Here is a 21,036-nt window from a genome sequence, read left to right on the forward strand (position 1 = left end):
AAGAGAACAAAAAATGCTATTTTTAATTTTTATTTTATTTTGGTTATCTGCTCGTAAGCCACCCATTCCGTTCATTATTAATGATTTTACTTTATATGAATTTTGATTTCATTTTTACTTTATGAATTCACCTTGGACGTCAATTGAGGCTTTCTGAAAAATTAGATATATTTCTTGAAAATTACCATTTAGAAACCCTGAACTATTTTTAGTTTTACTAGAACTTAAATACATTAAATACACTTAAATACATTTTTTCTAGAATTCAATAAATTGGTGAATACAGATAATTTTCCTGATTTTAATGAGCCTTTTCCACCAGTTCTATAAAATAGATTGAATATTGCGTGAAAAGAGCTTGTTTTGTCACTTTTGCTACAGAAAAATAATATAAAGTTATCGTGAAAACATAAGATTTGTTGTTCCTATTACATTATTTTAAGGATTAAGGTAGATGAGAATATGTAGTTAATTCCGAAATTTCAATCTGCGAATATCGGTCCAGCACGCAACAAGTTTTAGTACTTTTCATTAGATTTCGGCTGCATTATTTCTGCCGTGACATAGAACGCATGTTGACTACGATATGCATCTGGTATATCGTATTCTTGGTGATATTCTGACCACAACTGAGATATTGCAATACTAGAATCATGAGTTAACTACCTAATTGTAAACCGAAAAAAAAATGAAATTATTCCTATCGCACTGAAGCATCCAAATTTGCATTTCAAATTTTATTTTGTTCATTTTTTCATTCCAAAATTTTCCAGCGCAGGTAGAGATTCTCGTATATTATTAAGGAAAGTCATGACGAATGGAATTCAATTGGAAAATAACAGTATAAGTATTTCAAATCGAACGACAGTATGAATAACCAATAGGTGAATCTAGTACTTACCACTTTTGTGATCCAAGATATAGTTGTATTTATCCACCGCACTAGCTACTAAGGAAGCCATTTTACCTGGAAATAAAATAAGAAGATAACTTTTTGTCAGTAGGTAATTGAATTCATTTAATGAAACTTATTTTTCAATTTGAATTACTCATTATATGTACAAGGTGAGCTAGAGCGACACCTGCAAAATAGAAGTGTTTCCTCCTGAGTGTTACTAAAAATGTGAATTATTGAGTTAATCAAATTTACATACTTTCATCAAGTTAATTTTGATTCAATCGATAACAATTGAGCGATAAGTAGAAGTTACGAATATTACAATAGTTTCCACTTTCGGCGAAAAGATGGCAGCACTTAAAGAACGTCTTTTATCAATTTCACCAGCATACGAATTGTATCCTTTTTAGAGAAATTTATTCATGTTAAAATTCATAGAAGAGATTATCTCACATCGGAAAGTTAATAACATGAATGAATATTTGTTCTTCAATAAAATTTAGTATTTTATTTTTCGTCCTTTTTAAGAATAAAAAAAATTTCTGACTTTCCTGACAAATCCATCGAGCCCACCTTGAATTACCATCACAGACTTTGGAACGTACAGTTTCGGGAAAAAAAAAGTTTTACACTTAGGTTAGGAATGTTTTTGTGAATGTAGGTATCCACTTGTCGCTACCTGCTCTTGAAAGTCAAAGGACCTTCCAATAGATGGGGAATATTTTATTTATTGGAAATATCAGAATGTAAAATATGTACAAATTGATGAACTGAGAGGTGAAACGAAAAAGTTCAAGAAGCAATATTGGAAATCATCAAATGTAGAATTGGTCATCGTTGATAACATTCGAAAAACGAACAGCATCAAAAAAAACATTGTTTTTTTGATAATCATAATAAAAATTGAAAACATTCATTACCATACGAATAATAATCAACGGTAGCGGTCAATAAAGCATTTCAGTTACAGACTTCGAAGGAGATCGCTGAACCCTCGTAATTAATTCGTACGAAATCCGACCTTGACAAGAAGTGTTTCATTTTTATTTTCAACAGTCCTTGTTCATAAGCTATAAAGCTAGAACGGAATGGGATACACGTGAAAATATACGAGTATTACATTCGAAATTTGCTGTAAAGGATTTAGTACTATTTCGAAAAAGCAATTTTTATTGTTTTATTCGTGTAATATAATAATAATATTCTTACAGCTGTTAAAAAGTGCCTGTGGGTCACCACATTGATATAATGGATCATTAGAAACTTCAGTTTGTGGAGAAATCCAAAACGAGTCAAATCAAAGAGAAATTACGTTGAAGATTCGTCATGCGATTCTGGTTTTTTGTCTAAATGTTTCATCAGTAAATCACGGTGCAATGAATAATCCAGTTGCTCAATACAAAATGTAGAGATCATTATTGTTGACACTTGAGAATATTCGTGTTAAAATCAGCAATACATTTGCATCCCCTTTGAAACCAAAAGCACCACGGTTACAGAAATATTTCAGCCCAGTTTTCAAATAGGCAGAATTCTCCAAAATCGTTTCATAAGCACTTGAGACAGCCTGTATATAGGTTGGACATTGTTTGGAGTTTGATGAATCTGCTCATGAAGTTAATAAAAAGTTTTAATTGCATGAGTAATCAAAATAAGAAATCAAACCAACCGAAACTTGACATGCTACAAGACTTCACAATATTGTTTTTTTTTAATGAAACTAGCGATTCGTACTCAAAATTCATGAAACAGAATCGATTCCACGGAATGAAAATTGACGACATCGCAATCAGTGTCTAGTCAAAATTACTAAACTATAATCAGTGGTGAAAACAAAACATCAATAATAATTGCAGAAAACTTTCAATGAAGTTCCTAATAATGATAAGACGTCACAAATACAAAAATTTATTATTGCTGAAACTTTCCTCTGCTATCAAAAGATTGCCCATAATTTCCTTATTTTAGACCGTGTATATTCACCGAGCGACGTACGAATATCTGCTCACTATCATATGCAATAATTATTGTCAGTAGGTAATCAAATAAAGTGCATTTTCTGATTATATGAAGAAAATATTGCGCGCACTTTTTCGAACATAATGAAACCCCTGACATTTCAGGGAATGGAACAATTTTTGTGAATAATTATCACAAGTGATTCTTGAATTTTAGTTCCAATACCGGAGCGCAACATTGAGAAAAAAATACACAGTTGTTTCTTTATTTTGAACTATCGATGTAACTTATTTCATGTTTGAGCAATTAGGTAAAATATTTTATTCGAAAAAAGAACTCATTACATTACAAGTACGTATCATCGAATACGTACTTGTCACGGCTTTTAAATACATGAATATATAATAGGCGAAAAGTGATACTTGAGGAGCATAAAATGCAGGCGAATCATTTTCACCACAATTATTTCGATTTCATCTCATGAGAATTATATATTCCGACCAGAAATACAAACTTGGTACTCCGACTTGTAAAGATTTCGGGGTAAGTTGGTAGCAAACTGATATGCCAGTGAAAAAGATAAACAGGTTCATATGCCGAGACCTTTATTATACGACAATGACATCCAAAATTCACTTTCACTTCCTGGGCTGCCTTTGCTGAATAACCTCATAGCAAACATGTTTCTTAAAATCTTCAAAAAAGAAATAACAATATACTTATTACTTTCGATAATGATCATGGCAATTTCCAGCAGTCACGTTTGAGAATATATTCGATTCACAAGATTTCCATTAAAATATTGACTCAAGTTCAGACCCTAATATAAATACATCAGCTCGATGAGAATAACACGTAATTTTCAGTATTTTGAGCCAAATTCTCTCTTGTTTGAATTTCAGAGCATTGAACATTCTCTTTTGAAATATCTTCCCAATGTAATACTCAATTTCTCAATGAAAATCTTTTGTTGTGCTCGCTGGAGACAAATAATGTAAGTGGTATTCAAAATTCATCCCCAACTCCAATCTTTCTAGATTATTTCGACAAAAATTCACAGATAATTCTTATTCATTGCGACCACTGATTCTTGTAGAGTTACATACTCCAGTTTTCTTGTTGGTCTTTCGTTTATACAGGGTGATTGACGCAGTTCATCAATCAAATGTTTTAGAAGAACTAACGGCAATATTCAGCTGAAAATTTCTACCAAAAGGTTTTGATAATAATCTCTTCAAATGGATCATTGTCTCAAAAATGTACCAAATCAGTTATCCATCTTATTCGTTGGAGGTGTTAGATAATGGAAAAGAAATCTTGATGTCTGCTCCGAATTTTCTTTATTAAAAACGCGACATATGCTTCGACCTACTCAAAAATAGGGTCATCTTCAGGCATATGTGGAAAATTTACCTTTCTTGGAGAATAATTTTGATTTAAAAATTTTCAACATATGCCTGAAGATGACTCTATTTTTGTGAGGGTCGAAACATATGTTTTTAACAAAGAAAATTTGGAGCAGACATCAAGATTTCTTTTTCATTCAAAAATTTACAGCGATTTCTGATTATAATACACACACACCGGCAAACGGATGTGAATTGTATTATTTTTCCTCGTAACTTTTTTTTGCGCCACATTTGAAAAGAATCATACAACAGGAAAAATCAGCGAATGGTTTAGTTGATTTAATTTGTTTTGCAAAGCTTCATGCGCTTTTGGAGCCTGTCTAAAAACTTAAGACTAAAAATTGAAAACTTAATTGTATACTTATTGTCGTCTTAAACATTAATGGTAACACAAAATCACAAGGAACATTTTTTTCAATAACGTATGTTTCCCCCTCGAGCCCTTATAACTGCAATCATTCGTCTTTCCATATTTCTGATGACGTTGTCGATCATTTCTTGAGGCAAATTCTCCCATATTTCCATTAAAGCAGTTCTTGCTTCTTCCAAGTTTCGAACAACGGGAATTATTGACCTAAGTCATCTGCCTAGCATATCCCAGACATGTTCAATTGGATTCATGTCTGGAGAACATATAGACCAATTCATTGTTGGTATTTGAACCTGATTTGAATAAACTGCTTCACAAGAGTTAGGGATATCGTATTCAATCGTTTTTGAAAGTATGTAATCTTCGAGAAAATCGCTGTAAAATGTGTAGTAAAAAAATATGACAATAAAACAAATAAACATGTAAAATCATTTAAAACTCAATAACAACTTGAATCGATCCAATAAAAATCAGTGTGAGACATTTCGTCAATCTGGTCGCCTTTTTTCTTAAGTTTGGTTCTTTGCATATGCTTCATGAATGTTCTTATTTTGAAGTCAGTTTATCAACGGCTTCGATTTGAAACTAGTTTTCTGAAAATGCCAAGACGTAAATTAACAAACGCTGAGGCTAATAGGGCTATCGGAATGCTACAGGGTGGCCTATCTCAGGTTGTTGTATCGAAAAGACTTCAAGTCAGCCAAAGTGTGATATCTCGACTTTGGAATAGGTTCAGGGAGACAGATTCCGTGTTGGAAAGACCAAGGCTTGGTGGGCGACGAAAAACAACACCTGCTCAGGATCGTTTCATCACCGTTTCGGCGAGAAGAAACCCTACATCTACGTGTCGAATGCAACGGAATACTCTTCAAAATGCAGATGGGGTCCAAGTTTCCATCGAAACCATCAGACGGCGTTTGAGAGAGGTGAATCTAGGTTCTAGACGTCCATTAGGAGGTGTTCCATTAACACATGACCATAAGCGTCAAAGACTGGAATGGCAAGGCAACATATCAATTGGAACGATCGATGGCTTAGTGTCCTTTTCACTGATGAATCCAGATTTGGACGATTTTCAGATTCTCGAAAAATAAGGGTATGGACAATCCCAAGCATACCCCGTAATCGTCGCTATGTCCAAGAAGTCCATCCATTCCGATGGGGTAGTGGTATGGGCCGGGATATGTTTCAACGGGCGCACAGATCTACACATTTGTCCTGGGAATATGACCGCCTTACACTATAGGGAGCATGTGATTGACAATGTTGTGCCAAATTTTCACGCTGCTATTGGTGAAACTTTTCAATTTCTAGACTATAACGCTAGACCGCACCGTGCAGCCATAGTTGAGAATGCGCTCCAGGAGCTTGGTATTCCACATTTACCAATACCTCCGCACTCACCAGATTTGAATTGCATAGAACATGCATGGGATATGCTCCAAAGAAGATTAGATAATCATCAACCTACCCCAGAATCCTTAAATGATCTGAGAGAGCTTCTGCCCCGTTTATAGATCCAAATTCCTCAAGAAATGTTCAACAGAAAATACGCGTTTCAAATGTAATGTATCAATCGACAGATATTTTCGCTTTGATTTGGCTTTGACGTAGACTTACTATATAAAAATGTGCAAAATGAATGACAATTGTGTAAGAATGGCATGGCTTCTAGACCTAGGCAGCACAAAAACTAAATAAAGCAAAAATACCTTTCATTTACTAGTTTCTTATCTCAAATGGCACACTCGGTATTTTATGAATTACCTGACACCTTTAGAGAATACATTTGAAGAAAAATTGAACAATGTGTCGTATAACTTCCACTCTGTTCTACTTAATGAGATTTTTGCGGGAAAATTGCATAAAAAGTGTTTCTTATTTCTCAGAAAAACTATGACCGACAGCAAATCTTTTCAAAAATTTGATTTCCATAGAATTGTAAAAAACTTGTTATTATTCAAATGGTTTTTGTTTGGGTGATCATTGTACAGGGCCTTTTCATGACAAGGTATAGTCAATTTCGATCAATCGAAGTTACGAAAACTTAATGATTTCAAATGGAAACATATATTTTGTATCTTGTATGGTTCCTACTAATTCTACTTGAAAAAACATGAAAGTGTCGAATTTATTGAGTTTTCGTTAATTTGATAGATCGAAGTTCACTACCTTGTCGTGAATATACGGTACGATGATGACCGAACAAAAAAATCATTCGAATAATAACAGGTTTTTAATTGAAAATCCTCAATTTTATTTTTTCGAAGATCTACTGTCAACCATAGTCTTTGTTTTAAGAAAGAAAAAACATTTCCTACGCAAAAATCCTAAAGAGTCGATAACACACATATCTCAAGAAGGATATAGTATTGGAATTGTCTTTAAATCGATTCTCTGAAGGTGTCACAAAATACCAATTGCCATTTGAAATGAAAAAAGTATGCTGTTTTCGTTATAAATAGAAGTCACTCTTCAATGAGAATAATTTAGTTGAATAGAGTGATGTCAAAAATCCCTTGGTACCAATTTTCAGCCCAATATTGTCGCTGGTTCTCCCAAAATTTTTACTAAACTACTTACGTCATTCGCCCTGTACGTTTGTTGATTTTATTGATCAATTCAAGTAATTTTAATCGAATATTTCTGCAAAAATATAAAATATCTACCGGTGAATTGTTTGTTAACCTTCAAATAAATTGTACGGCTTCGAAATGCTAAGTACGAATTTTTGAGGAAATGCTAAACTTTTCGATTTTCGCCCGGTTCTAAAGGTCAACCAGACGTTGAAATGAACACGAATTAATCCTTCAATATTCTGGTTTGGGTAAAACACGCTTCGCCATAAATTTAACCCGTACATCAGGATACAGAAATATGTGGAATTTTCGGGTTTCCTCGATGCGTAAGTTATTCTGTGTTTGTCGCGACCTTGTACTGATTGGTTAATGAAGTAATGTAAATAGAGGAGAATTGCAGGTTGAGGTTATGCCGGGTTACATCAGTTAGGATTTGAAATGACTGTCGTCTGCCAATACGCCCACTTGTGGTGACGAAATGCGGAGAAATTGAGTGTTTGATTTCACTTGAATCGGTTATGGAGAAACTGATGACACTTTGCGATGATAGTTGAAACTTGCCACATCCTACCTATGATACCTACATGTACGATTTTCACATCGAATTCGTATCTGTTTGGAATAAAAATCAGAGCTTGCACCCGATTTTTCATATTGTGGAGCAATGATCAAAATTTAAAATAGTTGGATGAATATCACAGTGGGATATACTTTGTGGCAATTTGAAAGGGTACCACCTTTAATATGTCTGCCCCCATGCAAAATCCGAAAAAATTCAAAAAGAGGTTGATTCCAATCATTTTGTATCAACCCTGTGAGAGTGATGATAGCAACCCCTAAAACCTTCAATGGTTAGGGGTGTTGAGTGACACCTTGTTCAAAGATTTCGTAATTACGAGACACGATTGAATCACCACAGTTCCGAAATTTGAAAACTGAATTTGTCTTTAACAACATCTTGACTGAAAAGGTAGTTTAGCACTTAGTTACATCGAATATAATGTTATTCGTACCTACTAGTCAACAAATTATCTTCACAATTTTGTCTGGAATTAATGAAATACACTCTTCCTGGAACCAGTTGCAACCAATTTCAATTGACATCTTCAAAAGAATCCTTTTTATTATTATCATTTACAGTGTGGAAACCACTTATGTATCCTCGTAGTTAGAAAATTATAATGAACACTGGGACATGTAATTTTTTTTAAGCATAAAAGCATCTTGTATCTAATTTGAGTGCATATTCAGTTTCTTGAAAACAATTATGAATTTTGTTGAAATTGAATCCTGTAATATTCAAAATACTTGATATAGTTCGTTGAAATGAGGTTGCTCATAGGAAATTCGAAAAATGAAAAATATACTGGGTGTTCAATTTGAAATGAAGAGGACGGACCGACTTGTGCGAATTACCCTGTATATTTGAAATTATGCTTCTTAAAAAGCGCACCATTGAATTTAAAGGTTAACATGTCCCCGTATTTTACAACTTTCTACCATAAGGACGCGAAAAATTTTATAATTTTTTCCGCAGTGTATAAAGAGATGAACAATGTTGAGTGGAATGCATAATTCCCCGTCTTTTGCCGAGTTGCTTTTTTGGCGCATCAATGGTTTTTGAGGGAATTGACTAAAATATATTGATATTAACTCCCACGATACCAATAAAAATAACCCTGCCATTCACTGTAAACTATAAGAAATGTTTTCCGTTGATTGTCAATCGATGAGTAAGTTAACTGTCGTAACGTTAAATTCAGGATCTGAATTATTTTTAACTGCTGTCTTCATGAAATCAATGTATGTTTAAAGAAAATCACAGCTTTAATTCAGACATATCTTTTGCTGATGATACTAATGTTATCATGAGGTCCCCGTCTTTTGTGTCTACTCTGGAGATGGTTCCAACAGTTCTGGATGATATAGAGGATTGGTGCAGCAAGAATCTTATGTAATTTTCAGTACAGATATAGATCTACAGCCGCAATCCCACACACTATAAATGAACATATTACTGTATCCACCTCTGCAAAGTTCCTGGCAGTTTATCTGGACAATCACCTGAAAGGGAACTATCACATTGACAATCTGGTGAAAAAACTAATCTCTGTTGAATATTCAGTGCGTGTTCTCAAAACTATAATGGACTTACATACTTTAAAAATTGTAAATTTTTCCAACTATCAATCTCTATTAGGATGTGGCATAATTTTCTGGGGAGGAAGCTCCACTTCTGAATTAGTATTTTTGAGGCAGAAATCTATGTTAAGAACATTGTTGAATTTAGATTACAGGGAGTCATGTAGGGGTCATTTCAGAGAACACATAATTTACCGACACTATATATATTTATATATTTATCCTCATATATTTATATATATATATTTATATTTTTTTTACATTATTCGATGGTCCGCTGAATATTTGAGGTTATGTGTAGACTGAAAGAACTGGAAATTAATAAAAAAAGATTTTGACGTTTCGTGGATGAGATTTTTGTTGATAGATGAATTTGTGCCCTTTTGTTATAAGACTGAATGTTGGAATTGACTTAAAGATCAACCTCGCATTCAGTGAGTAGCTGAAGTTTTTTTTCCGTTCCTTGTTTAATGTTTAATGATGTTATTGTTTACAGTTGCCCCGAAGAAGAGACTAATCAGTCTCGAAAGCTTGGCTGTATGAATAAAGAGTAAAGATATCTTGCTGTTTATTGATCGATATCCCTTAACTTTTGGAAACTGCATACTTGCGATCATTATCTGGATTATTATATATTTATATATGTGTCTTCATCCTCACTATTTTGAGGATTATAGAAATGTCAACTCAAGGACTAGAAAAAAAGAACCTTTCTTTCATCCCTATCAGAGCATGACAATAACAGAGGGGTCTCCTCTTTATTTAGGAATAAAATTAATGAATGCACTTCCTAAAGTGATAAAAGAAATAAAAGATGTTGAAATTTTGAAGAAAACCTTGTATGAGTATTATTATACTGCATTCACATTTATTTTAGCAGTCGGTTGGCCATGAAATAATTTTCTCAAGTTTTCGTAACTAGAACGGAGTAAGGTTGGCACTCATGAAATGTCGTTGACGTCATAACGCCGTTGCCACAACTTATATCAATTTTTATTACGAAAATGCCGAAAGTGATTGAAAAAAGAGACATGGTTTCAGTAATTCAGGTCCGCTCATTCAAACAGTTATACCCTGATATTCTAAAATCCACAATACGTCAGACGGTAGCGAACATATTCAATGTAGGAGAATTTATATAATGTTTCATCTGAATCTAAACGACTTATATTTCAGCTGAATGTTTCAATAATCAGAAAGATTGTGAATGAAGAGGATGACAAAGAATTTCCTTCTATTGGGAGACCCAAAAAAGTGGTGGTCTTTGAAAATTTTATGTTTGAGTCAATTAATGCGAAAAGTTTACTATAGGATTTTCGATGAATGTCATCGTAGAATAAAATTGATTTTTCTATTTTTCATTTGACTTATCCTAAACATTGTAAATCTCTTAAGGTACTAATAAATACCTAATTATTATTTTTATATCAATGTATTGAGATGAACAGCCACAAATACGCGCCAGTTGTCCTGTTAATTGTTTATTCATGTGAAATTTTTGTTCAAATGTGAAGTTCATCTTGATTGAAACTTCCTTTAATTCCTTTTACTTATATTGATGCAAGACGATTCTTGTTGAAGAATTTAACATTCTTGTAATTATCTGTTAATTCCTTCGGGGGATACCCATTCCCAACCACTGCATCATATGCATTTAATCTTCGGGTTGAGATTTTTGAAATCTACAACTGATGTAACGTATTCAAACTTTAACCAAAGAAGATGACGAACATTAACTCTCCTCAAGCTAGTGCATATTATGATATTTTCCATGCAAATAACTGGATTTGGTATGCCTTCAATCAGTTTGTAATTATTGTTAATTAATTAATTATAATTATGTTCGTCACATATTTTCCGAAAAGATACGACATTGTGATAAAATACGTAATAACAGAAACTTTTACGTACAACGGGCAATAAAGCGTTGATTTAAAACCGTACTATATAGAGTGAAATGTGTCAAATTTCCATGGCCCATCGACTGCTAAAATGAAAGTGAATGGAGTATAGGTTAGAACCATATTCATTGTCTGAATTTTTTTCTTTTTGTAAGTAACTGTGTGTTTGACGAATTTCAATTTTATTGTATTTGAACAAAAATCCTTGATTTGAATAAATATCTATCTATCTAGCTATCATTCAGATAAGAAAAGTGAACTTTCTGAAAACATGCACCGTAATATTGGATGGATCAAACAAAGTCAACCTGATTCACCATGAATAATTTTTCAGAGGATCTACCAAATGTTAATTTCCGATCTAAACGCTCTCACCGATCGTACGCCCATCGAATCGGAAATAATCAAGGTGAAAACGGATGATTAAATTGATGCAAGCACGAATTTTTAACTGATTGTCCCATTCGTTACTTCTGTTTTGACCTAATCAGTTCTGAATGATCTACAGGAAATTGAATTGGGTACAGGATATTTTCGGGAATACCTACCTATATGTCTTTGAAATTCCTTTTTTTATGCAAAATAACTCATGTAGGTATTTGTCTACCAGATCGATTTGGTTAACTTTGATATCTTCATCTGATCTATTATATGGGCCGTGCATAATCAGACAGAAGCGCCAGTTGTTTGTTGGAACTTGAAATTTCGTGAATATGGCCAAACACCTGTCGACATTTAATTTTTTAAACTGCCTGAATTATTTCATTGAGTTGAATCAGATTCCTTCATTTTCTAATTATGTTTGAAGTTTCTCTTCACGATAAGGTATAAGTGACATTTAGCAAGGATGTGTATGTGTAAATAGATGTACCCTCTGAAAATACTCATAAAAAAATGGGCCTTGAAAAAATCAATGATGCCATACCTCAAATATGGTACACGCTATACCAAATTTTTTTTTCACGTTACGGGCAAAGATCGAATAATTGGTTAATAATTTTTCTACATGCAGTTTTTCAGAAGAAATCGATTGGTACCAATCTCAACTCCGGCAAGCTCGAAGTTTAGGATAAGGATATTAATCTTTCAAATTTGAATTTTCCCAATATATTTTAACAACCCCAATGCATTTTTACGATAGTCGAAATCACAGAATAATCGATGGTGTTTATTTATGGTTAATTAGTATAATAGTATATAATATAATAGTATAATAGTCCAAAAAAGCCAACTGCGTCGATGCGGATACAACGTTTTCAATATCAAATCATGTGAAGAAAATAGAGTCTATTTATGTATGGGAAAACTACATTTCAGTGCTCACCTCAAATTTTATTGCCGGGATAAATTCTTTTAGCACAAGTCTCAATATTAGCGAACTTTTTATCTATATAGTTTCACAAAAAAAAAAATATTTGTAGATATTGAATTGGAATTGATAAGCAATCATATAATATAATAAAAAGTTTCATGAGAATATTATATCTCACCTATTCGGATCGTTTTCAAATAAACGGTTTGATGATGTGAACTTGTTTCAATTGATCTCCGACTGCGAGATAGAAAAATTTGTCAATAAAATTTAAGGTGACCACCGAAGTGGAGTTATCTTAGAATCACTCGATTTTCTCTTTATTATGTGACATTTAAATTGGGAAAACTTCGATTGTTGCTCTTTGAAATTGAGTTATAACGACGACATATAGACATGGACTGTGCCTTCCCTTAATATCTATGCATGAAATACGGTCAAAAAAAGTGACCGAGAGAAACTGAACATCGAGCAAGCAGTTGTCTTTTTCTAGAATTTTGATTGGTCCACACTCATCTCTATGTGAACAAAAAAGAGACAGGTAAATGCCCGACCATAGACCTATAAAACACATGGACGCGCCCTTCCAGTGAGTTTCAATAGCCACGAGTGCGGCCAACATGAGATGGAGCTAGTATGGGCAAGAAAACGTTCCTTAGAACGCCTTAGCGCTAAGCGCATACGATTTATTTGAATTTTTGTTTATATAAGGAAAATTAGAAATGAAATTTGCTTAGAATTATTTCGATAATTGATTATAAACATAATTCTTTTAATTTAGGTATTAATTTCCGAGCTATATTTGTATATTGGCGCCTGTTAGAGATAAAAACAAGTACCTATAATCGAATAAAAAAAATTAAACGAATATTAGTATCATTTGGATTGCGTTTAATGATCCAATTAGAACTAAAGAGTACAATTTTTGCTTTCGGCAACTATTCCTCGGAAAATACAGAAAACAGATAAGTTCATGAAAAGTTTGTGAATAAATTGATTTGAATAAAAACAATTGAGCACATTTTTAGCCAACACAATATTCTGATTTCTTGTTGGTTCAATATCTGAAAAAATATTTCATTGATCAATATTGATCAAAAGGTTGAAAAATAGACATTACAATCAGCATACTAAGTAATTTTTCAACTGAGGATAATTTTTAGGAAGCATATTTATATTTTGTCCCAATGGAAAAGCTCGCATTTTGGGCATTTATTTTCTCTTCTAATCTCAAGTGTTTCTTGAGTATTATTTCATCTAGATGAGAAAAGAATTGACATACATTTATTGATTTGAAATGAATAACTTACTTCAACTTACTTACAAGTTATTATACCTGTGAAATTTCACTTCATCTGTCTTTTCAACTCATTTCGTACTATTAATTGCACTCTACGAGGACACCATTATTACTTTTATAATAGAAAAAGGATACGACATTCAAAGTTGATCTAAAATTGATGAGAAAATTCTGAAAATTTCGATGAATACAAAGTGCAAACGAATGTTTTGCCCATACTAGCTCTATCTTATTTCAGCCGCACCCCCTCTCTCTCTACGCCGTGTCCATGTGTTTAATATGTCTATGTGCCCGACGACCATTTCTCTTTCTTTCTATATAATAGCGTTTTCGATTGGTAAAACTAGTGCAGTGCGAGTGCATATTTAGATGTCACTAGAATCATTCCAACGAATATGAAGCTACTTCTTTCAATGGAATTCACTGTTATAGTAAATTCCATTAGTAAAGTAGTATTGACAGTATTGAGTGCATGTTATAAAATCAGAGCATATATTTAAAGATATCCTAATTCATATTTGAGGTTCTGTGATCCAGTGCAGCACTAGTTTTACCAATAGAAAACGCTATAAAAAAGTCAATTTCGTGCTGGCATTGCTCTATGTCTCTATTTCTATGAGTTATAATTATAGAAACCATAAAAACAATACAAAATCAGTTCAATATTCTATGGTTCTGGATGATTTAACCTTATAATAGTAGTTGTCAAATATGTGAAGAAAATTCAATTCTCAAAAATTATCTCCTATAAACTACGAACTTGCTGGAGTTGATACTGGTACGAATCGGTTTTTCATGAAAAACTGCATGCATAAAAAAACATTTTCTTAGAACAAAAAGAGTGCAATTCAAGATACTAACCGACCTGCCGAGCTTATTTACAAGAAAAAAACTGTCTTTGATTACTTGAATTTATTCCAAGTGGGAAACTCACACTGTAGTGCAGCGGTAAGCGGAAAAAAGATCTCGATCCTAAGTATTATGCATATGACAATAGATATTACTTATCCACAAATTCGTTTTTCAACGAAATCTCATGACATAAACACGGCAGCGATTGATGTCGAAAATGAATACATTGAAAAACATCTGACTAGGTACCTAACGATTTATTGAAATGTTATCATCAACAGGAATTAAATGAACAAAAGATCGATAAATCATTTCTTCTAATATCGATCGGTATCCTACAAGTTAGGAGATATCAATACAGGAAGTTCACTTGTATGGCCGGAAGAAGTAACATGAAGGAGGTAAAATTTATTCGATCGTGTTCATATGAATGAAATATTGATATACGAGTATTAAATAACCCTAGAGTGATGTGCAATTGTCTCAATGTAACGGTTCTCCATGATTGAGAGTACAGACTACTATTCTGTAAACATCTATTCTGAGAATAGATGTTTTATACAGGGTGTTTTTGAAGGTGAATTTTTTTCAACTGAAGAAAGAACTGGTTGAATCGATCATATGCCCAGTAAACCGAAATGTGAACTGTGTGCATCATTTATACCAGGAATATCTAACAATAAGTCTGTAAATAATCAAAGTGCCATAAATATACCTGTGAGAATTCTCGTTTTGACTTTTGCAAAAACATCTATAGCATCAGTTTTTGCTATGAAAAAGGGCAGCACCAACGCATTGCGTATAACAATTTCCGAAAGCAATTTTTCCGATACGCACTTACGGTTGCGAAATAAATTTTTTCCTTCCAGATAGTATCAAACAGTAATTTGCGTATCACAATTTGCATTTGCGTATCACAATTTCCGATAGCAATTTTTCCGATACGCACTTACGGTCGCGAAATAAATTTTTTCCTCCCAGATAGTATCGAACAGTAATTTGCGTATCACAATTTCCGATAGCAATTTTTCCGATGGGCATTAACGGTTTCGAAATTAATTTTTTCCTTCCAGATAGTATCAAACAGTACCTATAATGTATCTTGATCGGATAGAGATTACAAGGAGTTATTTTATAATAATGCCATATGTCAAACAAACGGTGAATAATTTTCTTTTCATAACAAATTTCATGTTGTGAATTAAAAAAAATTGATACTCTCTGCAAATGGCTAATTCCTTCCCAACAACAGCTCGTACTGAAAAAAAAAGGCGAATGAATATTCCATATAATCTCCAAGTAAAAAATATACATTTATAGAAGCAAGTTGTTATCGTTCCATACAATCGTTATTCGCCAATAAAAACTTGTTTCGGGTATTCGATACGATGACCTCATCTTTAACTCAAAATGTAAAAAGCTCATTCGAGAAAATGCGGGGGAACTGGTAACAAATTACATGTGAGGACATCATTTGAGACCAAGGGAACAATCAGGGCTAAAACCTTACTTATAAGTTGAGCCCGAGCCCGAGATACAGAATAAAAAGAACCGCATTCATGAAATAACGTGCGAAGGCGGAGAAATCCATATTGAAGAAACCTATACAGAGAGATATAGAGACTTATGCCCGTTTTCACCAACGATTCCTAAATTTTAAGGAACACCTAAGCCCATTTAAGAGACCATCCGAATCAAGAACTCAGGAGACTAGTGGACTACGACCCAGAGGAAGACAAAAGGAGAATGCGAATTTACCGAAGGAGACCAAGAGATCAATTAAAAAGAGATTAAAATAACAACAGAAACTTATTGAAAAATTCAATAAAGTGTTAATCCAATAGAGGATAAACACATAAATCCCAGCACGATAGTGTGCGAGAAGAAAACCGACCAAGAGATGAACGGCTTATAAGCAAATGCCCGGAACCAAAATTCAAGAAGCAGTAGGGTCTTTAGTGGGTCTCGAGCTCAGGAGAGTGAGAAAACCCACACTGTTCCCCCTCAGGAGATAAGGGTGGTTCGTCTGTCTTGCAGATTTTCCCCCTGCTACACACAAAAAAAAATATATATAAGAGACTCTTAACTACAATTTCGTTTTCACCAACGTTTAGGGAACTCGTAAGTGCTAGAGGACACCCTAAATTATAAATGCCCGAAAGTCGATCCCCTATCGAATCCCTAATAAAGTAGCAGCGCATTTTGACATGTCTACGATACGCAAAACGAATTTTTTTTGAGAAATGGATAAATGTTAGTCGTGAATTTGTGGAAATGATCGCTCTTCGAAATCCCAATCATCAAATTTTGAGGGTTTGGTTTGAGATTTGTGTATTTATTTGGAGACACGGTTGTTTGGGAAGTGATCGAACTAAAAACCCCTTCACAGTGATAACTTAAACACCAATTTCTAGCAAATGAACAATAATATTTGAGAGCTTTCAAGAGTAGAAATCGCTCGAATACCATAAAGCTGATCTTGTTCTTAGGAATAAAAAGAAGCAGTTGTGTTGAAATTGTGTGAAAAATTTTGAACATATACAATGGAAGTTTATGAAAAATGCAGTCATGTTGGAATTCGGCGATTCTTTATATCTCGAGGAGGATGTTTGGTGGCACCATATAGAATGATTTGTATGACTATCAACGCAAAGGGGATATTGGATTTATATTTCTGTCTTTATGTGTATCAATAAAAAAAAACTAGTACGGAGCTATTCTATTTAGATGAATATTTCTTCCTATAGAAAGAGAGTTGACTGAATTATTATCAATAGGAAATTGAATATTTGGGAAAAAATATTGAACAATATAAAGAAATCAGAATTTTTTATTGATATGTTGAGGAGAGTACTGAAAGTTGTGTAATCGACAATAACACTTCACATAAAAACACTTCAACTGTTGTTGAAATATGCTTCACGAGTGTTTCTCAATATAGCATTCAATCCAAGAAAAAATATACCACTTTGTTCTATTCTCATCTTTCAATCTTCACATTATTTAAAAACATGAGCACATTCTGGAATACATCTTTTCTTCTCATGAATCTTTCCATTTGGAATATTTCATATAGGTAACTCCTTTTATGATCTAACTTCTTTGTCAAGATTCTGCCAAGAATTTGGTGTGTACTGAACTTTATTATGAAATGAATTTGAATCATTTTTCGAAGATATCCACTTCCACTTTCTGTTTTTAGATAGATCACATAATCCAGTGTTATGTAGGAGTGTATATGTAGAGCGGAGTACTATGTATTCTATAACAGCTCACTTTTATTTTCTCTTTACATGATTATTCGGATTTAAAAGTCAGATACTTGCGTAATTTCTCTCAAAAAAATTCATATTTTTAATGTCAAACTACAACGACAGGTCAATGTCACGAGCAAAAATCCTTATGTTTTCGAAATACTGTTGAAATCTGATACGAAATACATTTCTTCTCAATTTATTACAGGGAAACAATGAATATAGGGCACAGGACATTGGAATATTTCAGAATATAAACGGAAATCTCTTTGCAAGACATAAAAAATCGTGCGATTCGGTGAGCCATTACGTCTGTACCTTCGTAGCCAAATTTCGTATCTACGAGCTCCTATCCATTACCTAGATGAGTATTCCTTAACAAAGTGTACCTTTGTACGGTGAAAACGAATTTATATTAAGGGTAGAGTTACGGACTCCCTTAAGCTAAGGAATACTTAGATAGGGGCTTGTTTAGGGATCGTTGGTGAAAACGGGCATTATAGATATATTTTGACAGTAGATTCCTGAGATCAAAAGAAACACTTTTTTCCTATACCATTTTTTCCATTTCCGCTCGATAGAGAAGATAGAGGCTGTTCATAAGAAAATTTGCTGTCATTATAACGTTCCATGTTTGTCAACTTGGAAACGTTTGAACGTTCCTAGAAAATATCATTTCCTTATTTATAAAATAATAAAAGGTGAAATGGGGTATGTTCGAATCTGGTACCTAACCCTTGTACGAAATCGAATAAACAACGATAAGACATAAATTATTACATATTGGAGGTGAATATCAGAGCTGATATGAGTGGTTGCAAGCTGATTTCGTTATCACTATTGAAAATGAAATGGAAATCAGGAGAAGAATATTCGTTAATCATGCAGATTTGAAAGAAATGTTGGTCAACAAATTCCTTTCGAACTGTTGGGATAGGAAAAGCATATCTTTGTTCACTATTCCATATATTCGTTAGCTGCATAGACAGCCTATGCTGGTTAGCTGCCAGTTAACTAATAAAATTCGAAGGCAATTTGCTTAATGCTTTCTCCAGTGTCTCTTTTAGTAGGGTTAAAGGGAGCTTTAAAATTAAGTTAAGTTTGATTATGTTACTGGTCGTTATTGATGCTGAATGGTTCATGTTATTAATATCTCGATAATGAAACATTTTTAGTATAGGAAACTCTGAAAAGACTCAATTCATTTTGCCATTACGAATTTGACTGCGTTTTCAAAAATGATCCTTGAAAATAAAGGACAAAACCGTTAAACCTAACCTAACCTTTCGTACTAGAAGGGTTAGGTGGTTATGGGGGTTGTACAGCTCCATAATAATTTGATATGCCAATGCTGAAAGTGAAAATATTGTGTAATAACATCAATTATCATTTTCCCAAGCAATATTCGAACTATAATTTCTTCAATTTTACCACACATATATACTATTGGCAACGTTGCATAGTTTGCAAGGTTTGACAGTTCATACGTTGAAATATCAAGGCGGCAATAATGATTCGTGTGGATACAAACAATATATAAATTCATCGTTTTCGACGAAACGGAAGCTTTCTTTTGAAAGGAAGAGCTCCAAATTACCTAAATCGGACATTTCCAAGGAGTATTGATTAAGAATATAAAAGAATAATTAACCTTAAGTTCCAGAAGAAAACTTTTTTATTTTTTTAAGAAAAACTAAGAGGATTGCTGTCTTCTCGTTAACATTTTCGTAACCTGGGACCTAAAATTGGTGAATACGAATTTTTTCACTAACCTGGCACACTCGCTAGCACAGTTCTTTTAGATCTGCATAATTACCGAATATTCAATATTTTTTGCCAACGAAATTGCGGAAACTCATTTTTTGAATTGAAATGTTAATTTGTTTAAAGAAAGGAATGGAAAATGTTAGTTCATGCTTTTTTTCAAAGATACTGGTTTATTTCTATGGTTAAAGTGATATGGTTAATGATCGTAGAAACTTCAATATGAGGTGTCCAGAGGTGAAATACCTCATTAAGAAATCTTAAATTGTCTATATATAAAGAAGAATGTTTATTTTGACCCCAGCAATATACTGGTAAAAATATGTATAAGTCAATGTAACACCCTGTATAACCCAGTGTCGATTTTATTTCTTCTTATTTCTTCATCCTGCCATACCTGAGAAATATTCGTTGAAGAACGATGCTGTAAAGACGATTTTTCATCAGAAATAAATGATAGAGATGAGGGTCACATTCATTTTTTCAATCATTCATTCCATGCCAGTTAAAAGCCCTCTTCGAATGGACCATTATTATGTATTGAATTAAAAATATTTGAATTGGCTATAGTGGATTATCCTCGAGAGTTAATATGCCATATTTTCATTAAAAATTTCGTTCTCTACAAAACAGTATTCGATCATATTCCCCCAGCTTTTATAGTTTCCTCAGCGTCGAAAATCGATGATTCTCGTCATCTTTCTTTATGTGAGAATGAATTTTACACGAAATCCTCCTCGAATATCACCGTCAAAATCGGACATCTGGTTACGAGGAATGTAAAGACAAAAAAAATATCTAAATATAGCCTTTGTCACCCAGGAGTAATGTATCTTTCTATTGGTGAAGGAATTTTCGAAATCCATTCGATAGTTTTCGATATTCTTATCATGAGTAGAATTAAAAAAAAAAAATTCAAATGTCCGAACAGCCAATTACAATGATGGAGAGATCTACTGCATTTCAAAAAAACATGTATAAATGGGTGGGAGCCATTCGAGGTTGAAGGAAAAACTGAATAACAGTCGAACGTTTCATCAACCCTAAATCGACCAAATCAATATTAATGTTAAAATAATAATCAACATGGGAAATTTTATGATACTTCCATACTTATCAGAGAAAAGCCATGTACTCTGAGTGCAAAACTTTATCCTTATCGGATTTGGAAGGATAATTCCGAAGTTGAGTGAAATGCAAACTTGGAAAACGAATATGTATGTACATAACATATTCTCAGATAGTACACAGTATCGAATTTTGAGAATCGTCGAAGAGAACGTTGAGAAAAATGTT

General features: G+C 33.3%; 1 protein-coding gene across 1 annotated transcript in view; it reads right to left on the reverse strand.

The window, feature by feature from the left end:
- The window catches only part of LOC123313404 (elongation of very long chain fatty acids protein AAEL008004), a 68,500-nt gene that overhangs the window by 30,843 nt on the left and 16,621 nt on the right, over positions 1-21,036 (reverse strand). Inside the window, exon 2 of the mRNA XM_044898277.1 lies at positions 902-967. Coding sequence (XP_044754212.1) covers positions 902-962 — 61 coding nt within the window. The 5' untranslated portion in view covers positions 963-967. The remainder of the gene's footprint in view (positions 1-901; positions 968-21,036) is intronic.

The sequence above is a fragment of the Coccinella septempunctata genome, chromosome 5 (genome assembly GCF_907165205.1).
Source record: "Coccinella septempunctata chromosome 5, icCocSept1.1, whole genome shotgun sequence".
NCBI classification, from domain to species: domain Eukaryota; kingdom Metazoa; phylum Arthropoda; class Insecta; order Coleoptera; family Coccinellidae; genus Coccinella; species Coccinella septempunctata.